The 21,492-nt window shown below is 33.6% G+C and overlaps 1 protein-coding gene and 1 long non-coding RNA gene across 3 annotated transcripts; both read right to left on the bottom strand.

Annotated features, from left to right (window-relative positions):
• Positions 1-10,220: 10,220 nt before the first annotated feature.
• LOC121799823 lies at positions 10,221-14,488 on the bottom strand. Of its 2 annotated transcripts, none has more exons than XM_042199316.1 (3): positions 12,894-14,488; positions 11,614-11,982; positions 10,221-10,702 (listed from the first exon to the last, which is right to left on the bottom strand). In XM_042199316.1, the coding sequence occupies exons 1-3, from the start codon at positions 13,303-13,305 to the stop codon at positions 10,338-10,340; spliced, it is 1,146 nt and encodes a 381-aa protein (XP_042055250.1). In that variant the 5' UTR covers positions 13,306-14,488; the 3' UTR covers positions 10,221-10,337. The 2 variants fall into 2 exon arrangements, with proteins under 2 accessions (XP_042055250.1, XP_042055251.1); XM_042199317.1 differs by having other exon boundaries at positions 11,614-11,961; positions 12,894-14,482.
• A 2,305-nt stretch (positions 14,489-16,793) lies between these two features.
• On the bottom strand, positions 16,794-19,482 carry LOC121798788. Its single transcript, XR_006050090.1, has 2 exons — positions 18,736-19,482; positions 16,794-17,330 (listed from the first exon to the last, which is right to left on the bottom strand). It is a non-coding gene; the product is annotated as an uncharacterized LOC121798788 (long non-coding RNA).
• Positions 19,483-21,492: the final 2,010 nt, after the last annotated feature.

Raw genomic sequence — 21,492 nt, 5'->3', positions numbered from 1 at the left:
TTGGGGGGCGATTGTGAAAAATAACTTCTTGGAGGGTTTATATATAAGTTTATGAAAACCCTAAGGCGCGCGGGAGTGCGAATTTACGGAAAAGGGCTTTCTTTCCAAACAAGTCGTCCGCGCCAAATACTGTGGAAAAGGCGCCATTGCGAAATTTGTGAGTTTATTGGGTGGGGGGGTGTTTTCGGGAATTCATTAGAAATATTTTGGTGTTTGCCGCCATTGGAAAAAAAATGTTTCGTAGGTTTGCTCAAGATACGCACAAACACACTTTAGTGTGTGACGAAATTTTGAACTATGTTTTGGAATAATGGTGGCGTGTGCCTTGTCTATCACTACTCAAATAATATTGATTTTGTAGATTTCATATTTTCTTATACTATGAATAATTGAGGCAATGATTTTAGATGAGTTTGGGAGTATCTTTTATATGGAATGAATGAAATAAAATGATTTGATTTTTTCTCAAAAAAAAACTAACATATTGGTCAAGAAAGAACACACAAAGTTGAGGAATTTAGTCCTAACAAATATCTACGGTTTCTAATATAGGGAAACTACTCCTATCAGGCTACTTTAGATTCAATTCATGCATATTGAACAATTCTCTTTAAACTATAAACTTTTGGCTCTCAATTAAAGTTGTCAATGTCAGATTTTTTTTTATCGAAGATGAACTTTTAGATGTAACTATATTTTGTAGTAATAATAATAGATCGAATTTTGCCAAGTACGACAATCGGACTCAATACTCATACTAGTTACATAAACAAAGGTTTTATACTACTACTATATTATCATTTTTCCTTCCACAATAAATGCAATGTTTTTTTTATTTCATGATGTATGTTCCACAAAATCGACGAAGTGGGTAACTATTAATACTAAAAACTCATTCTCGAATATACTCCTCCTTTCAAAGCTGATTCACTCCTATAAAAAATTTCCTTTACAATTGATTCATTTTTAAATAATAAAATTAATATATGTGCCATCGATGAACAAGGATTACTGTATCATAAATTTATACAATCACACAAAACTCCACAAATCAAAATGGCTTCATCTCTGCTCATATGAATGTGAAAGATATGCGATGAGCCTTTACATCTTATCATCATCGTCAATTTCCACTCCAATTATGTCTTGTTAATAGATGCGACATTAAGAGTACTCAAATGATCTAAATTTTTAGTACGTCCATCCATCCGTGAGACAAGAAATTTTCCTATGTAAAGTCGATTAGAAATGTCATTTGCTTGGTACAAATCTTCCCCAACTTTTTCTCATAGTTTTTCCCATTGGAATTTCTATGTACATTTGCAATAACATTCTTGGCAATGGAAAATTGGAAATGATTTTGTGCTAGACGATCTTAGATCCATCATCTCAATCTTCATCACCTTATACCAAAATCCTTTTTATTTGTATCTCCAATTGAATTCGGCTTGATTTTCATTATAAACACAACCCTGAATTGCACTTGCCACAAACAAAGGTTATTCTTCCAATCTTCCATCATTTTTTCCCACATTAAACTTCACTTGATTGCATAACTATCTTACAATAACAACACCCCAATCTTTATAAAAAAAATCCCTTAATTATGTGAAATATCAGACGATGTTGCAAGACCAAATCAGAGTCTAATACTAGTGTTGGAAAATAATTTCCCTACTCATTAAAATAAATGAGTAAACTGATAGTACTAAAAAGGAAAAAAGGACAATTATTATTTATAAAATAATTTAATACTATGAAAAAAATTAAATTCGGACAATAGTCGCAGTCATATGTAGCTTTCCTTTTTATTCTCAGACTATTTGAATTAACCAACCAATTTTACATTAAATTGGCATTCTATATTAAGCTATTACTTGATAAGCACAATATTATTGCATTTAAGTACCACCGCAGAAAATCAATTATTTATTAGTTGTGACCAATCCTTCTTGGCCCTATGTTATTAGAATTAAATGTAAACAACTCATACAACACACATAGGGTAATTGGGCAAACAGTATTTGATAATATGTTTTTCGTCATTAAAAAAAATTGTTATATAAAAATGAATGTAATTGAGATTTCTAACATACTAGCAATAAATATCCTTCAATTTGAAATTACATATACGTATACATATATCGACCAAAATGAGAGAACAATCGTGTATATGCTCGATTAATATAAGAATATCAAAGCTGTAATTGATCTATGATTTTGTTACCAAAAAAAATGATAACATTGCCAGCGAAATTTAAAGTATATAAATATCAATGTTATGTTTAGGACATTCACAATTTTTCCAAAACAAACATTACAAGTAATTAGAAACTTTTGTTATATTTCCATTTATTGAATCACCTATTAAATTTCTTTGTATTACTTACTTTATAGTAAAAGGATGATATGAATAAATTAATGTCGAAATAAAAGTTTATATATGAAAATGGCAAACTCTCCTGCGCTCGATTGATGCGCTCCATACTTAATACTAACATTATTTACAAAGATTAACATGTAATTATGATGATTAAAGTAATTGTTAAATTTAAGTAGGATCTAGTTGTAAATATTTGGAATGCGTCTCTATTCCAATCACAACTAAAGCTTAAATTTTACGTACATCGTCTCATAAAAATAATGACATTTTTCCTTGTTGCCCATTTCATAAAAATATTTCATTTCCATTTATAAAAAGTTTTCTCGGACTCATTATTAATAGGGTAATGCTAAATGGCCATAATGTGGCCGGCCATAAAGAGTTAATTTAGTCCATAATGTGGCCGGCCATAGCTTTAAAAAATTGACACATTAATTCGTAGAGTCGATAAATTTAATGTCAAGAGTGAAGATTTAGAATCCAAATGCTCTTGAACTAGTACTACTAGTAATTAGACGAACACATTGATTTTAGTGAGTAGCTCAGTAGCCCACAGTCTAGTTCAACATACTCCCATAGTCCTAAATAATAAGAATATTTAAGCAAAATAGAATTATTGTATAATTGATAAAGTAAGAAAGATAAAAAGAATTGTAGTTAAAATAGTAATAGTGGATAGTGGAGCCAACATTATTATTAATGTTTAATGGTGAGTTCTAGTGATATAAGTTTTAAATAAATTGATGTATATTAATAAGAATAAAGCTATGCGGCCACATTATGGCCAGCCATAAATTAATTAAATAACAAAAAAAATTGATTTTTTTTCAAATTTTTGTTTTAATACTACTTGATTTTACTTTTATATCATATTCATTATATGTTGCTCAACATGTTAGTGTTGCTCTTTCGTAGTTTTTGCTCAACATATTACTACTGTCATTTCTTGATTGTTGATCAACGTATACAGTAATTCGTGATATTAATGTGTTTTACGTAATGGAATTCAAAGATAAGTATCAACTCACAAGTTCATTCACACATATATAAGTTTATATCGATAATTCTAATTTTTTATACATGTAAATGGACTAAATTAACTCTTTATGGCCGGCCACATTATGGCCATTTAGCATCACCCTTTTTTTATCATACTCTTTCCGTCCCATAAAAATATAGGCAATGAGTATGACAAGTATTAAAATAAAATTGACAAAGTAAAAGAGAAAATGATAATGATATGATAAAGTAAGAGAGATGAAGAAAATGATAGTTGAAATAGTGTTAGTAATAATAGAATCTACATTATTTAATTGATATAACTTTTTAAAAATAGAATGCATATATATTTTATGGGATGGATGAAAATGAAAATGCATATATTTTTATAGGACGTGGGAGTATTATGTGTATATATGCCGAATCTCACATCAAATCATAAATCAATCAATAAGTCATAACCAACTGGATGATACACATGAATAATTGAAATAAAATAAGTTCGAACATTAAATATATACATTTGATACACATTAAATTCATCTACTTTCTAGTTCTAAAATTCTACTAGCTGCTCTAGATATCTATAAAAATTAAACAAGAACAATAATAACAAATGAAAATATATTCAAGCTAACAAAACTAGGATAAATCCCGAATGAATGAAACTATATGCTGTGATTTGCTTAAATCCTCTACTTGATGCTCTTCTAGAGTTTCTCCAAGTCAAAACTTGTGTAGTAAAAGTATGAAATATGATAATTGATTCTTTACTTTCGAGCCTTAGGTCTATATATAGAGTCCTATTATTACTACAACGTACATCCAACAAACTAAAAATTAAAACCGGATCACTAAATTTTTAGATTTAATGAAAACTTATGACCAATAACGTCAATAAAAAATTGTCTAACACAGTATGGAGGAAGTTGAGTGGACTTGGCCTTGAAAAACTCTAATGTCATATCTAGAACAGCAAAAACCACCATGTTCGCACAGGTTGTGCACTTGAGACGCATGGTCCGTGTCATCTCCTTGAACAAAGGTGGCTAGTTGGCTCCGCATGGATAGACTGACACGTCGAAGGCAAATTTTGCCATCTGCATTTGGCGCGCGAGCACGGACCGCACACACTAAACACATTAGACGCAGAGGCCGTGCCCTCAAGGTGTTAGGACAATAACTTTAAATTATAATTAGACATGATGAAAATGATTTAACTTAATTTGATGATGAGTAGGTCTGACTGTAGGTGAAACAAATTAAGTACGGATTTGGCATCTTACATTAGATGTTGACAGTAACTAACAAAATTCGAAATATATCAAAATTGTAAAAGATTGGCAAATCTCTTAGTTAAGCTATTTATTTTGTATATACTCTCATTTTTTGGAATATAAATGCCAAATTAAACTAGATAAGCTATCCCTCTATCACACCCAACCCTATCTGACGTAACTACTGACGTAACTACTTACAGTAAATAAATTCAAATTTTAAAATAAATAATTCACACGTCAAGTAAATGAAACGCGTATTATATAATTTCAAAAGCCAACATTTATCAATGTATATACTATACATTTATCTACATGCAAAAATGATGAGGAGGAGAAGGTTGCCAAAATGCGTCAGCCGCCGACAAGATAACACATGCAGTTCATACGACACACGTCAACAAAAACTTCACTGATATCTTATTCCTGAAAAATATTAGTGGTTTATATGAGCCACAACTCAGTGTATATAAATCTTACCTTTAATTTCACAACCCAAAATTCAAACATTTCCTTTAACCAATTTATATAACAATAGTCAACAAATATTAAAAATGATTCCATATAAATATGCATATGCCACTCTGTTCAGTTTATTATTCTGTGACAGTTCAAGCCTGGTATCTGTCCGGTATTTCCAATATGCCAATATGATTGACCCGAAGCTCCCACTATGAATTGACCCGTAGGTCCCACTATGAATTGACTCGTAGGTCCCAATATGTCCACTGTGATTTCAGACCCAAGACAAGACAATCTCTTTAATCAAATGATTCAGGTAATTTCAATATCATATGCAAATTATATTTATTGCACCAATCACATATCCATATCACATCGTATAATCCCAACGACGGACCCAGGTAGGGTCGGGCGGGGTCGGCCGACCCCACCGTTGGTCCGTGAGTACTGCTTGGGAAGCTCTATAATCCGCCCTCCGACCCACGACAACTCCGCCTCCCGACCCCACGTGCGACAACTCTGCCTCTATGGAAAACTAGAGAATAAATGAGAAGAGAGTAGAGAAATATAAAGAAACCATTGTTGTGGATTTTAATAGGAAGGAAATTTAGAGAAGAACAATGAATTTAAAGATACTGTAAAAATTTAGTGAAGAGGAAGCTCCAATGATGAATTTTGAATTTGAAGAATATTGTAAACTAGTTGCTTGGAAGAAGAGAGGGGACGGCGATTTAGTAAATCTAGGAATATTTTTTTATTTATGATTTTTATTTCATTATTTTTTAGTTTTTATAAGCTGTAAACTAGTAATTAATATATTTAATACTATGTGCTTGCTTATTTTGTGTAACTAATTTAGCTTTGGTAAATCCTATAAATATTTTAAATTTTAAAAATTGTTAACTAGTTAATTGATTTAATTCAAGTTTTATAAATTTTGTATTCAATTGTAACAAAAACATAATAAGGACAACAAAAATGATAAAAATAATTATTTAATATATGTCATATAATTATTATTTAAATATTAGTATATATTAGTATTAAATTTTCGGTCCGACCCCGCGAGCTATATTTTCTGGGTCCGTCATTGTATAATCCAATTATTCACTTCAACTTAAAACATAGCAATTAATCGATAACGCATATAATAAAATTAAAAGTGTGATTTATACCCATCTTATTAGAAAGGTAATCTAGTCGAGCACTTGTTCCTCCTCTATCCATGAAACTTGATGCTATATAATAAATGCACATTTAAATTAGCTTCTTATATTTCTATATGATTAAGAGTTATAAATAGTTATATAAACTAACTACTGTATAGCTATATTCTCACATATATGCACGCAATTATAGCTTTTATTATATGTATATATTTTAAAAGACATATATCATATTATCAATATGAATAGAAAAATAACAATTTATCAAATCAACTATATATATACGCGTATGCATATACGCCTAAATCGACAAATATGTTTGACTAATATTTATATATATTTATTTGGAAAAGGCTACCCACGTACTCCAATTTACTAATTGCATGTGTAATTGGTAAAAAAAACTAACATACATAGTAGGATCAAAATATAATTAGTAAAAATATTAATAAAAAAACGTGCATTAGTTCATGTATTTTCACTAATATCATCACTAATTCTAAATAACTCCACATGTATATGATCAATAGTTCATTAAATAAGTATTCAAATCTTACCTTCACCAATCCTATTATCTCCTGTGAATGAGACCTTTCTCTTTCTTTTTATTTGTTTTTATTTTCGGATATGGCATATATGTGTAGCAGAGTTAATGCGTGTATGTTAATAGAAAAATTAATCCATCTTTTTTTTGGAAAAGCAACAACCGACTTAATATGAGTACTCAGCATTCTTTAAAAATGCATTAGTCATACTAGGTGAAACATAAATATGACACGTCTAGGAAATCAAATTCTCCTTTCATATTTCTCAAAATATTTTATTAACTAGTACTTTAAAAATTGCATGCATTATATCTATACATATATTAATGCATGCACACGTACGTTCACAATAGCACCCACTTAAATTAATTACTTAATAATTAAGGCTATATATATATATATATTATAATATTTATTGTGCAAATAATAATATACAAATATACTTATATAAAAAAAATGTATAAATATATAAAATGATGCATGTTTCGGGGTTAGACCATCAGCAGTGGGGCGCCCTAAGGCACGCCCTATGGCGAGCCACGTCAGCATTTTTATCCTTCTCCTTCTCCACCTGCAGTGGGGCGTCCTAAGGCGCGCCCTATGACGCGCCACATCATCATTTTGTTGTTTTGTTTAATTAATTTAACTGTTTTCAAATAACACGTAACGAGTAAAAAAAACGACTAAATAACAAGCGGCGAAGTTTAATAAAAAAAATTTACACCATTCAACTAAAATAACAAGCAGCACTGGTCGCTGCGGGGGCGGGATCGGCCGATGCGGTTGGGCGGTGCGGCGACGGCTCCATATCAGACAACCCATACGATTCCGTACTGAAATCGGGATCGTAATGGGTGTTGTCGCCGAAAGAACGATAATCGTCGGGTTCTGTACCAGGCCAATGCGCCTCTCCGCTAAACGTAGGGCTATTGGGGCTTGAATCCATTTCGTAGTAATTATGTAAATGTAAGTTTCGAAGATGAAATCGTGTGAAATGAAATGTTACAAATGAAAGCTATTTATAAAAAAACGAAACCGCGTGCCATCGTCCGCGGCCTTCACAATGGGGCGGACGATGGCCATCGTCCACCATCGTCCGCAACGTCCGCAATGGAGCGGACGATGGCGCGGACGATGGCCATCGTCCGGGGTTTAAGTCGCGCCCGAAGCATAGGCCGCGACTATCGTCCGCGGCCTATGCCACACACCCACAGTGGGGGCGGACGATGAATGGCGCGGACGATGCGCGCCATCGGGCGTGCCATCGTCCGCCCATTGCGGATGGCCTTATGGATGTCACACCCTCCGTCCCCAAAGAATATGCACTTTGAGATCGACAAGGGTTTTAATGTAAAATTGGTGAAGTATGAGAGAGGTAGAGAGAAAAAGTAAATAAAATAATGTTAGTGGAGAATGAGTCTCATCTAATTAGAGATAATAGATTTTTCAAAATTAGAAAGTGCATATTCTTATGAAACGGACTAAAAAGAAAAGAGTGCATATTCTTGAGGGACTAAGGGAGTATGATTTAAATATATGAAAATGCAACTCATCAAGTTTGCGACTAGTGGCGACCAAGTGCATGGATGTGATTAGTGTTAGGATCGTCGATCCCACATTTGTTTGATATTGTTCATTTTGGGTGGGAGACAAGCCCGACCCAAAGACACCTAGGCTCTGATACCACTTGTTATGATTGTCGACACAAACAACAGTTTGATATTGTTTGTTTTGGATCAAGCCCACACGGATTTGTTTTAGGTTCATTTTCAAAAGACCTCAAATTAATTGGGGAATAAAATGAATTATATATACCTCCGAAGACACATGGGCTCTGATATCGCTTGTTCTGATTGTCGACACAAACAACAGTTTGATATTATCCGTTTTGGATAAATCCCACACAAATTTGTTTTAGGTTCACTTTCAAAAGACATCAAATTAATTATTGGAGATGAAAATGAATTATATCACCTCTAACTTTGCTCACTCGTCCGGGGATGGATTTGTACCCATCAATTAGTGTGAGTATTTCCAAGCAATCTATCTCACATAGATACTTTTATTCGTAATGATTGTTATTTTATTAATAATTGATAATATTAATTATAAGTATTGACTTTAATTAATCATAACATGTGATTTTTATTTATAAAAACTGTCGCTTTTAATTACTGACAGTATCGTAAAGAGAATTTATACTAGTACAGGTTTATGCTCAAAGAAAATGGAATTTCAGTTTGATATATTTTTTTATCGATTTAATTAATTGTTTTGAACATATATACTGTGATCATGTATTTAAAGACGGGGGATTGAATTTATTTTCAGTATTATTCACGCTGTTACTATTATAATTAGTCTTAGTTCTATTCCCTTAGACGGATTAATCATGATTACATAGTGAAAAAATGATTATATATATTCAGTTGTACTAGTAAAATGAGACATATTACTATTGATTAGTAAGTAAGTTGTAAGGAATTAATATTTAATATAGACAGATAACTGACAAATGTGCATATACTCTATAATTTCAAAACCCATATACATTGTACAGAAACTGCCGTATTATCAAGTTGTAATATAGTTTAATTTCTAATTCGAAGCAAACAGCTTACAGAAAGAGGGAGGGAAATCATATAGACTTCATAATTAATAATTTCCCTCACTCCTATTGCGAGTGCAGGAGAAATAAACATCAAATAGTTAATAAAATCTAAATTTAACGCAACAAGATGTGATAAACAGAAAATTTCTGATGATTTAGAAAATGGCTTGCAGTCAGTCTAATTTAGAAAAAACCCAGGGAAAGAATATTTGAGAAAAGATCTGAGATATTCCCACTTTTAATTTATAATTTCATTTACAGATTACAATGTGACAATTGTTAAAAGTTTATTTGTTTTTTTTTTGAAAAAAATAGTATAGTTGAGATTATAGATAAAATTAAATGGGACAATTATTTTCCCTATATATTATGGAGACAGCAAATGAAAAAGATTGGTCATGAAACCATTTTGTATCTTGGTGAGACAGACAAAAAGGTATAGAGGACCACTACCTTCAAATATGCAACTCACTCACGTATGCATTTCTTATTCCTTTTTTTCATTTATCTAGTTACCCATATTTAATATCCCAATTTTTAATATATATCAATTCAAAGCTATTATCCATAAGAAAAAATATTTGAAGCTTAGAAATCCGATTAAAATGAGTATTTTCCCCCAATTTTTCAGAGACCAATAATGTTACCTCAATGCTGACCTAGTAATTCATGAGAAGCTTATTAAATTATTTTAGGTTAAATAAACTCCTAATGCTTAATTAATTATCTATTGTTATAGGCTATCATTAGAATAACACCACACTCCCAAAGGCTACATTATCACACAAAACATACACATATTAATTGATAAATCACTCCCAAAACATTAACATGTCCATCAAACCTTAACATCAAGAACCACAAACTAGGATTACAATTAAAGTTTAAACACAATCACATCTTAAGTTTCTTATCATGATGCCCAAATTTTGAGAAGAAATGAGCAAGAATTGCAAAGAATGTAGCAATGCAGCTCATTATCCATAATAAAAACATGATAATCAAATCCACAAATTTCCTCTTAGGCAGATGAGATCTGTCTGATTGCAGTAAAGCCCTATAAACAGCCTCCGTTAGTGCGAACGCCGTTACCGGATCACAGTCTTCAACAAGAATCCCTTTCTCCGTCAAGCATGCCACGTCGTATGCCCCACTCGTCTCCGGTATACCTAAATATTCACATATTTTCAGCCTCTCCCCAATCCTATCTTCCGGACTTAGAAGGTCACCGTGTGTTAGAATTAAGATCGGATTCTCATCTGTTGAAATAAACATATTTTTTTATTAATTTCTATAATTAAAAGAACTAATATGAACTAAACAATGACAATACTCGTACACAATAAACATTATAAACTATAGTACTACTATAGAATAAGATTTCTCACCGAATCTGATATCAGTCAATGTTAATGGTAGATTAGTTGGTGACAGTAGTTATTAAAGTGAGTTTTAAATTTACAACTCAGTTAGAGTCCTAGTCATGTTGTAACAATAATAAAAAAAAGAAAATAATGCAATTTGTATGTTCTTTACATACATTTAGATTTGACTAATCTCATATGGCATGGGGAAAAGTAATTCGACTTTATCGACTAATGTGATGTTTCAAATTTTAATCATATAGTAATAATTATAGACATTAATACTTACTTTGACTCTGTTCTCCAACAATTTTGACGGAGAGGGTAATCAATTACTTCCTCAGTATCCTATTAATTATCCATTTTTGCTAATTTCATCTGTCGTCCATTAATATAATGGTCTAATTATCCATTTTTGCTAATTTCATTTGCCCTCCATTAATATAATGGTCTATTTATCACTTTTTACTTTAAATAATAAGCAGTCACCACATTCTATTAACTCATTTCATTCATATTTTATTATACAACTAATTTATAAAAGTGAAACTCATATTTCACTAACTTTTTCAATTCACTTTCTTTTATATTTTGTTAAATCCGTGCCAGATCCAAAGTGAACAATTATAAGAGGACGGAGAGAGTACTATTAACGAAATTCGAATTACATGATAAAATATTAATTATATACCTTAATTGAGTATAACAGACCCTACTTAATAATTGCAAATTTAAGAATATTATATTATATTATATTATATGATCCAATAACATTGATTTAGCAAAAAGAGAGTGAGAAAACTTACTCAAATTTTTGATGCAATCCAAATGAAAAAGGGACTTCAACGACTCAATCGATTTGAAATCAGAAGAATTGAAGGCCTGGTGAATTTGTAATAAATCAGCCACAACCATCACACAATTGACCCTTCTCTTGACATATCTTGAGCTATTTAATCTCATAAATTTTCGATCATCTTCTAATCTGTAGCAAGGTTGGTTGTGCCTAACGCCGTCAGTCATCCACGTTGAAATCTCGTCGTCTATGAGAATGTGGTCAAAGCCTCTGGTGTCGTAGACACACAATCCACTCCTAGGAGATCTCAACACATTGTGCTCTTCAAGAAACATAGTTGTGTAGTCTGATGATTCGCCTAATTTCATATGCATATTAACTTAAATACACCATGTTACAAGAATTCAAGATTGTGTGTGAACATATCTTTATAATTTTTAAGTACACAACGAAGTTGATCGATTTTAGAATTTGGTATTGAAAGATTAAAGTAGAGAGAGAATAAATAATGAAAGAGAAAGAAAGAGTATATTAGAAGAGAAAATAAAGTTTTCTTGCAACTAACTCAATTATTTTGAAACGAGAATATGATTCAACTATCTTATAAATCCTAAGACTGAAGTAGTATATTAGAAAGAATATCACTCAGTAATTATTGTGTTATATGGGTGGAGAATTAAAGAACATCTAGTGGGTATTTATTAATGTTGATTAATATAAAAGATAATGAGTCATGATTGGTCTTTTTTTATTAAAATATGTGCTAAATCATGATAAAGGAAGTACACATGCACTATATATATGTACCAATTGACAAAATTAGAGCACCTAAAGTTTGATCAAAGGGGAAATGCAGGATGCATAAAATATCTTGAAAATATTTAAACACCATACATATAAATTCACTAGCTAGACATTGGATATAAGTCAAATAAGGGAAACCTCTACATAAATAAGGAAGGACCATATTATATACACACAACGCTCTAGCAGTTATACAACAAATAATTAACTAGTGCATCTATACACTATATATTCACCAAGTATAGTAGTAGTAACACATCAGATATGTACACACTATTCACAATTACTAGTACTATTTATAATTAAAAAAATGAGATTTAAATTGACGAACAGATAGAGCACTATACAATACAACAACACGGCTGATAAAATTTCATGCCCAAAAAAATTCCACTTTGAATAAGATTAACTATTATTTAATCACACAAGAAGACATAATAAGATCATGATAGGAGTACATATAATTGATGAAGAAATTAAAAGTACCTGATGTCTGAGCAAAAGGGATCAATCCAGATCTTCCAAGAACACTATACATCAAGTTGATTAGAGAGCTTTTACCAGACCCAACCATGCCAGTCAAGAGGATTGTGATGACAGGTGGAATATCCATTTCTTCCTTCTTTATCCCACCGACAGGAAGCCATAAATCTCCAGCTCTATAACTCAGCAATTTGTGTCTGAAATCATCCAAACCTTCGACAGAAACGAAGGCCAATCTCTCCATCTCTCTCAAAACTCTCATTCTCGGTGTCAGGGTTGAGATGTCTGATGAATTCATCTCAATCTTGAAATTGCCATTTTCGTCGAATTCTTCGAGGGATTTCCACCAGTAGAAAGATGATGATCTGGCCATTCCATTTTGGTCTTCATCGCTAGAGAACACATGGTTTTTCATCTTAATTAGGAAGATCCAGTTTGAGGTGGGATTTTATTGGGTTTGATTTTTATAGGACTTGATTGTTTCTTGTAGTTATCTCCACATGGTGGTATTATTTAATTAATTTAAAGTGGGTGGGGATCATGAAGTATATTAAACTAAATGTGGATGTTTTTTACTTAGTGGCTAAAATTGGTGACAGACTGTGTCATTAAATGCAATTTAGTACAACTGCAACTACTTCAATTATAATTGGTGGGCGTGGGCGTGGTCTGCCGGAGTGCGTCACCGCGTGCTTAGTTGCTAAGCACGGCGCTGCTATAGGCAGCCCGTTCCATGAGGATGCGTGCAAAAGCATATAAGAGCATTTGCATTGGTGTCTCGATGCGAGCTCAGTCTCGTCCCGGCAAGACGAGACCGCATCGAGACATCGATGTGGATGCTCCGATTCGTCGCGTAGCCTGAGGGGAAGGGGAGGGGGTGGCGGGCTGTCTCGCCACACGCCAACGCCATGTGGCGAGCTCTGGCGCGCGGCGTGACGCCCACTCGCCGGCACGCGAGTGGCATCGTCATGATGACGCAATAAGTATTTTTTTAAAAAAATTGATTTTTTGAAAAAAAAAATTAACGGTAATTTTTGTTTCTTTTTTTATTCTATAAATACTCCTATTAACCTCTTTCATTTTACATACAAACACACTATCTCTCATCATTTTTTCTTCTCATCACTATCATATTATCTTTCTTTCCTCTCAAATTCTTCTCCCAAATTTAACCCATTCATGGATCCATTTGAGCTAATGCGTCGAATGATGGAAGAATCGCTAGAAGCAGATCGACGTAGGGAGGAGGAAGAAGCCGCGGTGCGTCAAAAGCAACCCCGGAAATACATCCATCGTGACTGGGAGGAAGTCGCCGCAAGGTTGGTACGAGATTACTTTTGTGAGAACCCGGTATGCGGAGATACCTACTTCCGTCGTCGTTTCTGCATACGGCGGGAGCTATTTATGCATATCACAAATACATTGGCGGCCCGGGAAGAGTACTTCCAAGAAGGGTTCGACGCTACTGGTCGTCCCAGTCTCACGACACTCTATAAATGTACTGCAGCAATCCGTCAGCTTGCTACAGGACAAACGACGGATTTGTTCGACGAGTACCTGCACATTGGGGAAAGCACTGGGAAATTGTGTTTGATGAACTTCTGCAAAGGCGTCCGGGCAGCCTTCACCGACGAATTTCTCCGGAAGCCAAGCACCGCAGATTGTCAGTTTCTGCTCCGACTTCACGAACAAGTGCACGGATTCCCCGGGATGCTTGGCAGCATCAATTGCATGCATTGGCAATGGAAGAATTGCCTTATGGTGTGGAGGGGATCATACACGAGCGGCCACAAAGGCACCCACTCCACCGTTATACTCGAGGCCGTTACCGACTACCGGTTATGGATTTGGCATGCGTTTTTCGGGGTCCCCAGATCGAACGACATCAACGTGCTCAACCAATCCGACCTCCTCAGCGAAGTTTTGAATGGTAAAGCGCCGGCCATCAACTTTACCGCTAACAACCGCCAGTTTAAAATGGGGTACTATGTTGCCGACGGCATCTATTCGAAGTGGCCAACCTTCGTGAAGACGTTCAATAGGCCGATAAACGAAAAACAAGCTCTTTTTGTGCAGAAGCAAGAGGTTTCTCGCAAGGATGTGGAGAGAGCGTTCGGGGTTCTACAAGCTCGATCCCACATTATCAAATCCCCGGCTCGTACGTGGTTTATGGAGAATATTGTCGACATCATGTATACATGTATAATCCCCGGCTCGTACGAAGGACCTGAGGCGGAAATTGGTTCGACCCTGAAACCCCGGGAAGCTCTTCTGCAAGTAGTCCGCCTCGCAGTGGAGTGCATCCTTCTTTGCAAGAGAGGTTGTGTGTTCGGGCAAAGACACGTGATTCTATGGCCCACGCCCAACTCCAGGAGGATCTAACGGAGCACAATGAGCAAAATTTGGCAACCGTTAGACGATCACCGCATCACTTTGCATGATTATGCGGATTTCAATAAATTGTAATATTAGGATTTCAATTATGTATTTTTCATATTTTCGGATGTTGTAATTTTTGTGATTTTTAATGATTTTATGAATTATTAGTATTAATCTAATATTTCAATGAAATATTAATTGAATTTGTTGAAAATAAAAATAAAAAATGAAATTGAATGAATAGTTAAAGGATGAGATGACTAAGAGATGAAGGGATGCAAGTGTTGTCTCTTAGTTAAGAGATGGGGTAAAAAGTGCGGTGGAGCCCATGAATAGTTAAGGGATGAGACGGTATTGAGACATGGATGTGGATGACCTAAACGAGTGAGTCCATTATGGCTCGCCGCCTGACTTATTTTTTACTCCTTCATTCACGACTTGAAGTCCCAAGTATGTTGACTTGACATTTGTTTTAAGAAATGTGATGGAAACGGTGGAAAAGTTAGTGAAATATAGGTCTTACTTTTATATGGGGGTGTTCGGTTTGCAAGATTATATCCCAAATTAAATTTGTAGTGTGTTTGGTTCATGAGATTTAACCTTACAACTCAATCCTAGATGAATAATCATAGGATAATTAGTCATAACTAACCCCATATGACTAAAATAATCTCACAACTCAATCCTAAATTATATTTTAATATTATTTTATCTTGGAAACGAACACCACCTATATGTATTAATTTTATATTACAATGTGATTGTAAGAATTTAGTGGAGTGTGAGGTCCATCACATAAAATGGAAAAAAATTACTCTCTCCATTATTTATAATTTGTCATCATTTGACTCAGCACGTGTTTTAAGAAATGTAATAAGAAAATGAGTTGAACAAGTTAGTAGCACGTGAGTCCTATTCTTATATATATATTATATTTATAATAAAATGTGAGCGGGAATGAGTTAGTGGAATGTGAGATCTGCTACAAAAAATGGTAAAGTGAAAGGTAACAAATTTTTAGGGACAGACGAAAATGGATATAAGTGACAAATTTTCAAAGGGTAGAAGTAGTAAGAGCATCTCCAAGTGAGAGGGTAAATGGAGAGGTAAAGAGAAATAACTACCATATTTAACTCTTCTTCATAAAATTTCATGCTCTAATGGAAAGAGTATTTAAGGAGGTATAATATCTTCTTTCATTTTGAGTAGGTATCTTTACCTCTTCTTGATGGAAAAGATAAAAAGTTAATTATTTTGGTTGCTTTTTTAATTTACCTTCTTTCCTTGAAGTCCATTACTTTTTAAGAAGGTATAATAACCTTTTTGAGAAGGTAAATGATATGAAGTCCATTACTGCCTATCATCAATTTTTTTTAAAAGGGAACCTCACTAGAGTTTGGCCGGTCTCTCCTTCAAGTATCAGGTACGCTTTCAATGAATGAGACCGTACCTAACCCAGTAACATTTCATACTTGTGGCTTAATACAAGATCCTAAATTCAACCCAAATAAAAAATACTAGCGATTAAAAATTTTACACGAGACTTCATATCTAAATTAATAAAAATGTATTTGAACATATAATAAAGGTAAAAGAGGAGCATATCTAAATTAATAAAAATGTATTTGAACATATAATAAAGGTAAAAGAGGAGCTAGAGAATGATTATATCAAGACTTACTTGAATTCTTGATTGGTGGGAAATGGAAGAGTGTTCTCAAGGCCACAATTGGCTCCAAATCACCAGATTTGAATGCTCTATGAATCTCTGATAAATCAGTCACAACCATAACCAAATTGACCTTTCTATTGATGTATCTTGAATTAGTGAACTCCATTGATTCACTAAGTTGAATTAATCCCTTGATGTTTTCATCACCCGCCCTTTTACAAGGCTGGTGATGTCTGACGCCATCAGTCATCCACGTTGAGACCTCCTCGAGTCCTTCCTCCATGTGATTTTGGTCTACCCCCGCGTGTCGTACACGCAGAACCCACTCCTAGGTGACCTCAAGACGTTGTGTTCTTCTAGATACATCGTGGTGAAATTTGAAGATTCACCTACTCAATATGGAATGAACAAACATTTCATATGTATCGAATTAAACTTCTTCCGTTCTAGAGAAGATGTAAATGACAAAATGTATAGAACTTGAGGTAGGATAACGCTTAAAAATAAGCGCTAAAATTCACACACAAATATCTAATAAAATTAGAAACTCCAAACTTATTGGGTAGAAGGAAAACATCATTTATCAACTTAGTTGCGTCTTGATGTCATGTTAATTAGATCCACAACATGCCAATTAATAAATCTATAATATCATCACGAAAAATGAAAATCCTTTTTATTAAGGATAATAATGAGACTGGCATAAGATAAAACATGATGAATACACAAAAGCACTAAAAATAATTGTACCAATCACTTTCTTCAAACAGACTGCAGTAGTCAGTAGTTTGCTTTGTAAGTGGGAAAAAAAGAGAATCATTAATAGTGAGCCCTTTTTCATACTCCTACCTAAAGATAAAAACATGATGAACCCACAAATTAAAGCTCCGAAAAGATGAGTGTGAAAATATTTTTTAGAACTTATTATTATTAATAAATAATCGTAAAACACAGTTTGTGAAAAGAAAGGGCCAAATATGCATATGCATATGCATAGAAATTTGTGCTCAATTTAGTATATTTTTTGGACTCAAACATTCATTGTATTGGTTAGAGGTAAAATATCTTACTAAGTTGTGCTTCTTCTTTCTCTTAGTACCACTACATGAAAAAGTACTATGACATTGTTCATTGTATGTTTGTAAAAATCTGGAAATGTATTACACTAAGCACATAAATATGTACTAGTATAAAGAAAAACAATCAGCAAATCTATACTCAGCAAAACCCTTTTCAAGAAAGGATTTAATGAGCCTTTTTATTATACTTGCAAAAGATGAAACATTATGTGCTCTTTCTCAAAACAGATAGATATCGCACTAGTCAGTACTGAGTGGTGTGTGGAAAAAAAGAGCTCTTTTTCATACAAGCTAAAGATAAAAATATGATGAACTAACTCCTAAAATTAAATGTTAGTTTTGTAAAGTTTTTAAATGTAGTTATACTATATTATTAAATTTTGATTTTTTTTAACTATCTCATCTACATTCAGAAAGACGTCTTTTGTAGTTGTATTGAAACTCAAAACAATGTTATTTAATTCGACTAAGTATTTCTTTTCTACTTTTCCCTTCTTATTTTAACGAACCAACATTGCTAAAATATGTTAGGAAAAAGATCAGAATTTGACTAAATTTCATAATTTAAATGACTATTAATTAGCCTTTATTAATTAAATCTTATAAATGGATTAACCGCAATACAGAAACCAAACCAAACCAAATCAAACCAAACACAGTTTGTGGTGTGTGTGAAAAACTTGAATATTGAAATGGTGAGGAGTATAATATATACCTGATGTCTGAGCAAAAGGGGTGAGGCCAAATCTACCAAGAACACCATACATGAGATTGATGAAAGAGCTTTTGCCAGAGGCAGTCAAGCCAGTGAGCAAGATTGTGATGAGAGGTGGGATTTCCATATCCTCTCTCTCTCTCTCTCTCTCTCTCTATCCCACCAATTGGGAGGCAGAAATCCCCAGCTCTGTAGCTCAGAATCTTGTGCCTCAAGTCATTCAGCCCAGCACTGCCTATCAATCCCAATCTCTCCATTTCAATCAAAAGCTTGATTCTTGGAGTCGATTTTGAAATGGCCATCTTGTTGAGGGCTTCTCCACCAGTAATGGGAAGGTTTGGGGGAGCCATTTTGCTCCTCGTCGCTGGAGATTGGAGAAGGTGAAGCAGTTCTTAATCATATCCCTCTCTCTCTCTCACTATGTTGAAAGGTGAAAAGTTCCCACTTCTCTGTTGATTGGGATAAGGGAACACAATGTTGTTTGGAATATAGTACTACTAGTATACTCTGCATCAAAAATCATGATTATGAGCGTCAAAATTATAGTATAGAATAACATAAGAGCATTCCCAACTGTGAGCAGCAGCTCACCGTCCGTCCTTGCCACCGTCCGTCCTTGCCGCTGGCAAGGACGCGCTCCGCCACCATTGCGCTCTTGCCGCTGGCAGGGCGCTGCTCTATGCATAGAGCACGTCCGTGCCAGCGGCAAGAGCACAGCGCGTCGACGTGGCAGCTTCCGATTGGCCCGTTGATTTATCATTTTTTTATTTTTTTTTTTAAATCGAAAAAATCTGAAAAATTGAAAATTAATAAAAAAAATATTGTCTCACTTCCTAATAAAATATATCCATTTTTTCCACACTTTTAATTTATTTTTTTCATTATTTTTACCCCAAAATTCATACTTTCATCTATAAATACTCTCATTTCAAACACAAAAAATGACACTATACTAAACAACTCTCTCAATCTCAATTTTTAGGATTTTAATTATGTAATTTTTAATTTTTAGGAGTTTAATTATGTAATTTTTAATTTTTAGTATTTTAATTATGTAATTTTTAATTTTTAGGATTTTAATTATGTCTTTTTTATTTTATTTGTAATTTGTAATATTTATTGTGGTTTTTAATGAATTTTAGTATTATGGAAATGTTATTGTTTAATTGAATTTTAAATTAATTGTGATCGTCCTTGCGGAAGAGCACAGTTGTGGGTGTTGTGCTCTTGCCAGAGAGCAGGCATGAATAGTACCGCCCGGGCCCACAACCGTGCCGCTGGCAAGAGCACGGTTGTGGATGCTCTAATAATCATGATTTTTGAAATTTATTCCTCTCCTAAATAATAAAGCAGAATATTATGATCTCGATTATTGATTATATTCATGAAACGTTGAAGAAAGAAAAATACTAAAGTTAAGTGGATGGCGTGGGACATATAGAATCATGATAAAAACAAAAAAACAGCGACAGATAATCGGATGCAAAATTTTGAGTTACTCCATAAGCCAATCTTACAAAATATTTATATGATACGCATGATGCATCAAACATGGACCTTGACTAAATAATTGTGATTAGTGATTACCTCTCAAATCAAGAAAAATATAGACGATTCCCCTTAATTAAGAACAACGTTCAGTTAAAGCAAGATGGTTCATTCAACTTATTGTTACTAATACTGGTTGGCCAGACAACAATAGGTCCAAACGTCTAACCAAGATCTAGCAAGATAATGCATTTCAAATAAAACTGATAACTAGTATACTCGAAAGTCTATAAAAAATAGTTTATTTTTATTTTTAATAACTTTTCTCCCTCTAATGAGAAAGTCTCATTCCTCATTAATAATATTCTAATCAATTTTAGTTTCTATTTTCTCATACTTTACCAATTATACATCAAAACTCATGTTACCTCAAAATCGTCTATTGTTTTGAGACGAATGGAGTAGATAACTAATTTAATGAATTCAGGTAATAGAATTAAAACAAATAAAGATTGCTTTATTTTTTGAAATATGTGCCCACCAATATAAAATTTGACCCAGGCTTGCTCGAAATTTGCATGGACAACTAGTGTGGAATCTAATGACTCACATTGATGGTGAAGGACAACTTGTGGAATTTTTTAGACCAAATGAGTTATTTCCCCTATTACCCTATTATGTTAGTCTTTAGGATGACCCTTGATATTTGCGCTTTCATTAAGAGCCCCAACGACTAAGAGAAGTGGGTTGCGAATGACCCTTGACAAATGTAGACATAACCAACCAAGATGTTTGAGACCGACTCGGAACGGTGGCACGACAAATAACCAGCCATGACCAACATGGTTATGTCCAAAGAGAATTTGATAGCCTTGACCAACAAGGACATTCGTGAGTGATTCAATGATGGCCTTGTAGAAATCATGGAATAAATATGCTCGATCAATGGATTTTGATCAAATAATAAATGTGACGAGACATCCAATTTTGTGAAATTAAATGATATAGCGTCGATCTACATTTTACATAGATAAATGTAGTATATTCACTTTCTCAAATCCGATTTCCGGTAAGTGAGAAATAGTGGATTAAAGTTAGGCATAATTAGCTTTTTAATTAAAGCTTGAAGTTTGAGCTTAGAGAATAACTAACTAGTGTTAATTATCCCACATTAGAGAAGTGACACATCTTTTAATGTGTTTAAATTAAGTGACTTTATATTACTTAATAATTATAGTGGACCAAGATGGGTGAGAGAGCCCACACGAG

This window comes from Salvia splendens, chromosome 4, assembly GCF_004379255.2.
Source record: "Salvia splendens isolate huo1 chromosome 4, SspV2, whole genome shotgun sequence".
Lineage (NCBI taxonomy): Eukaryota > Viridiplantae > Streptophyta > Magnoliopsida > Lamiales > Lamiaceae > Salvia > Salvia splendens.
Note: the sequence above shows the minus strand (reverse complement) of the source record. Positions and strands in the feature narration are given on the sequence as shown.

Excerpts from the sequence above, each read along its gene's own strand:
- LOC121799823 (XM_042199316.1), bottom strand. The coding sequence starts at position 13,305 with ATGAAAAACCATGTGTTCTCTAGCGATGAAGACCAAAATGGAATGGCC. Across the intron at positions 11,983-12,893 it reads CCCTTTTGCTCAGACATCAG|TTAATATGCATATGAAATTA; the intron begins GTACTTTTAATT and ends GGTGTATTTAAG. Across the intron at positions 10,703-11,613 it reads GGATTGCATCAAAAATTTGA|ATGAGAATCCGATCTTAATT; the intron begins GTAAGTTTTCTC and ends TTATTTCAACAG.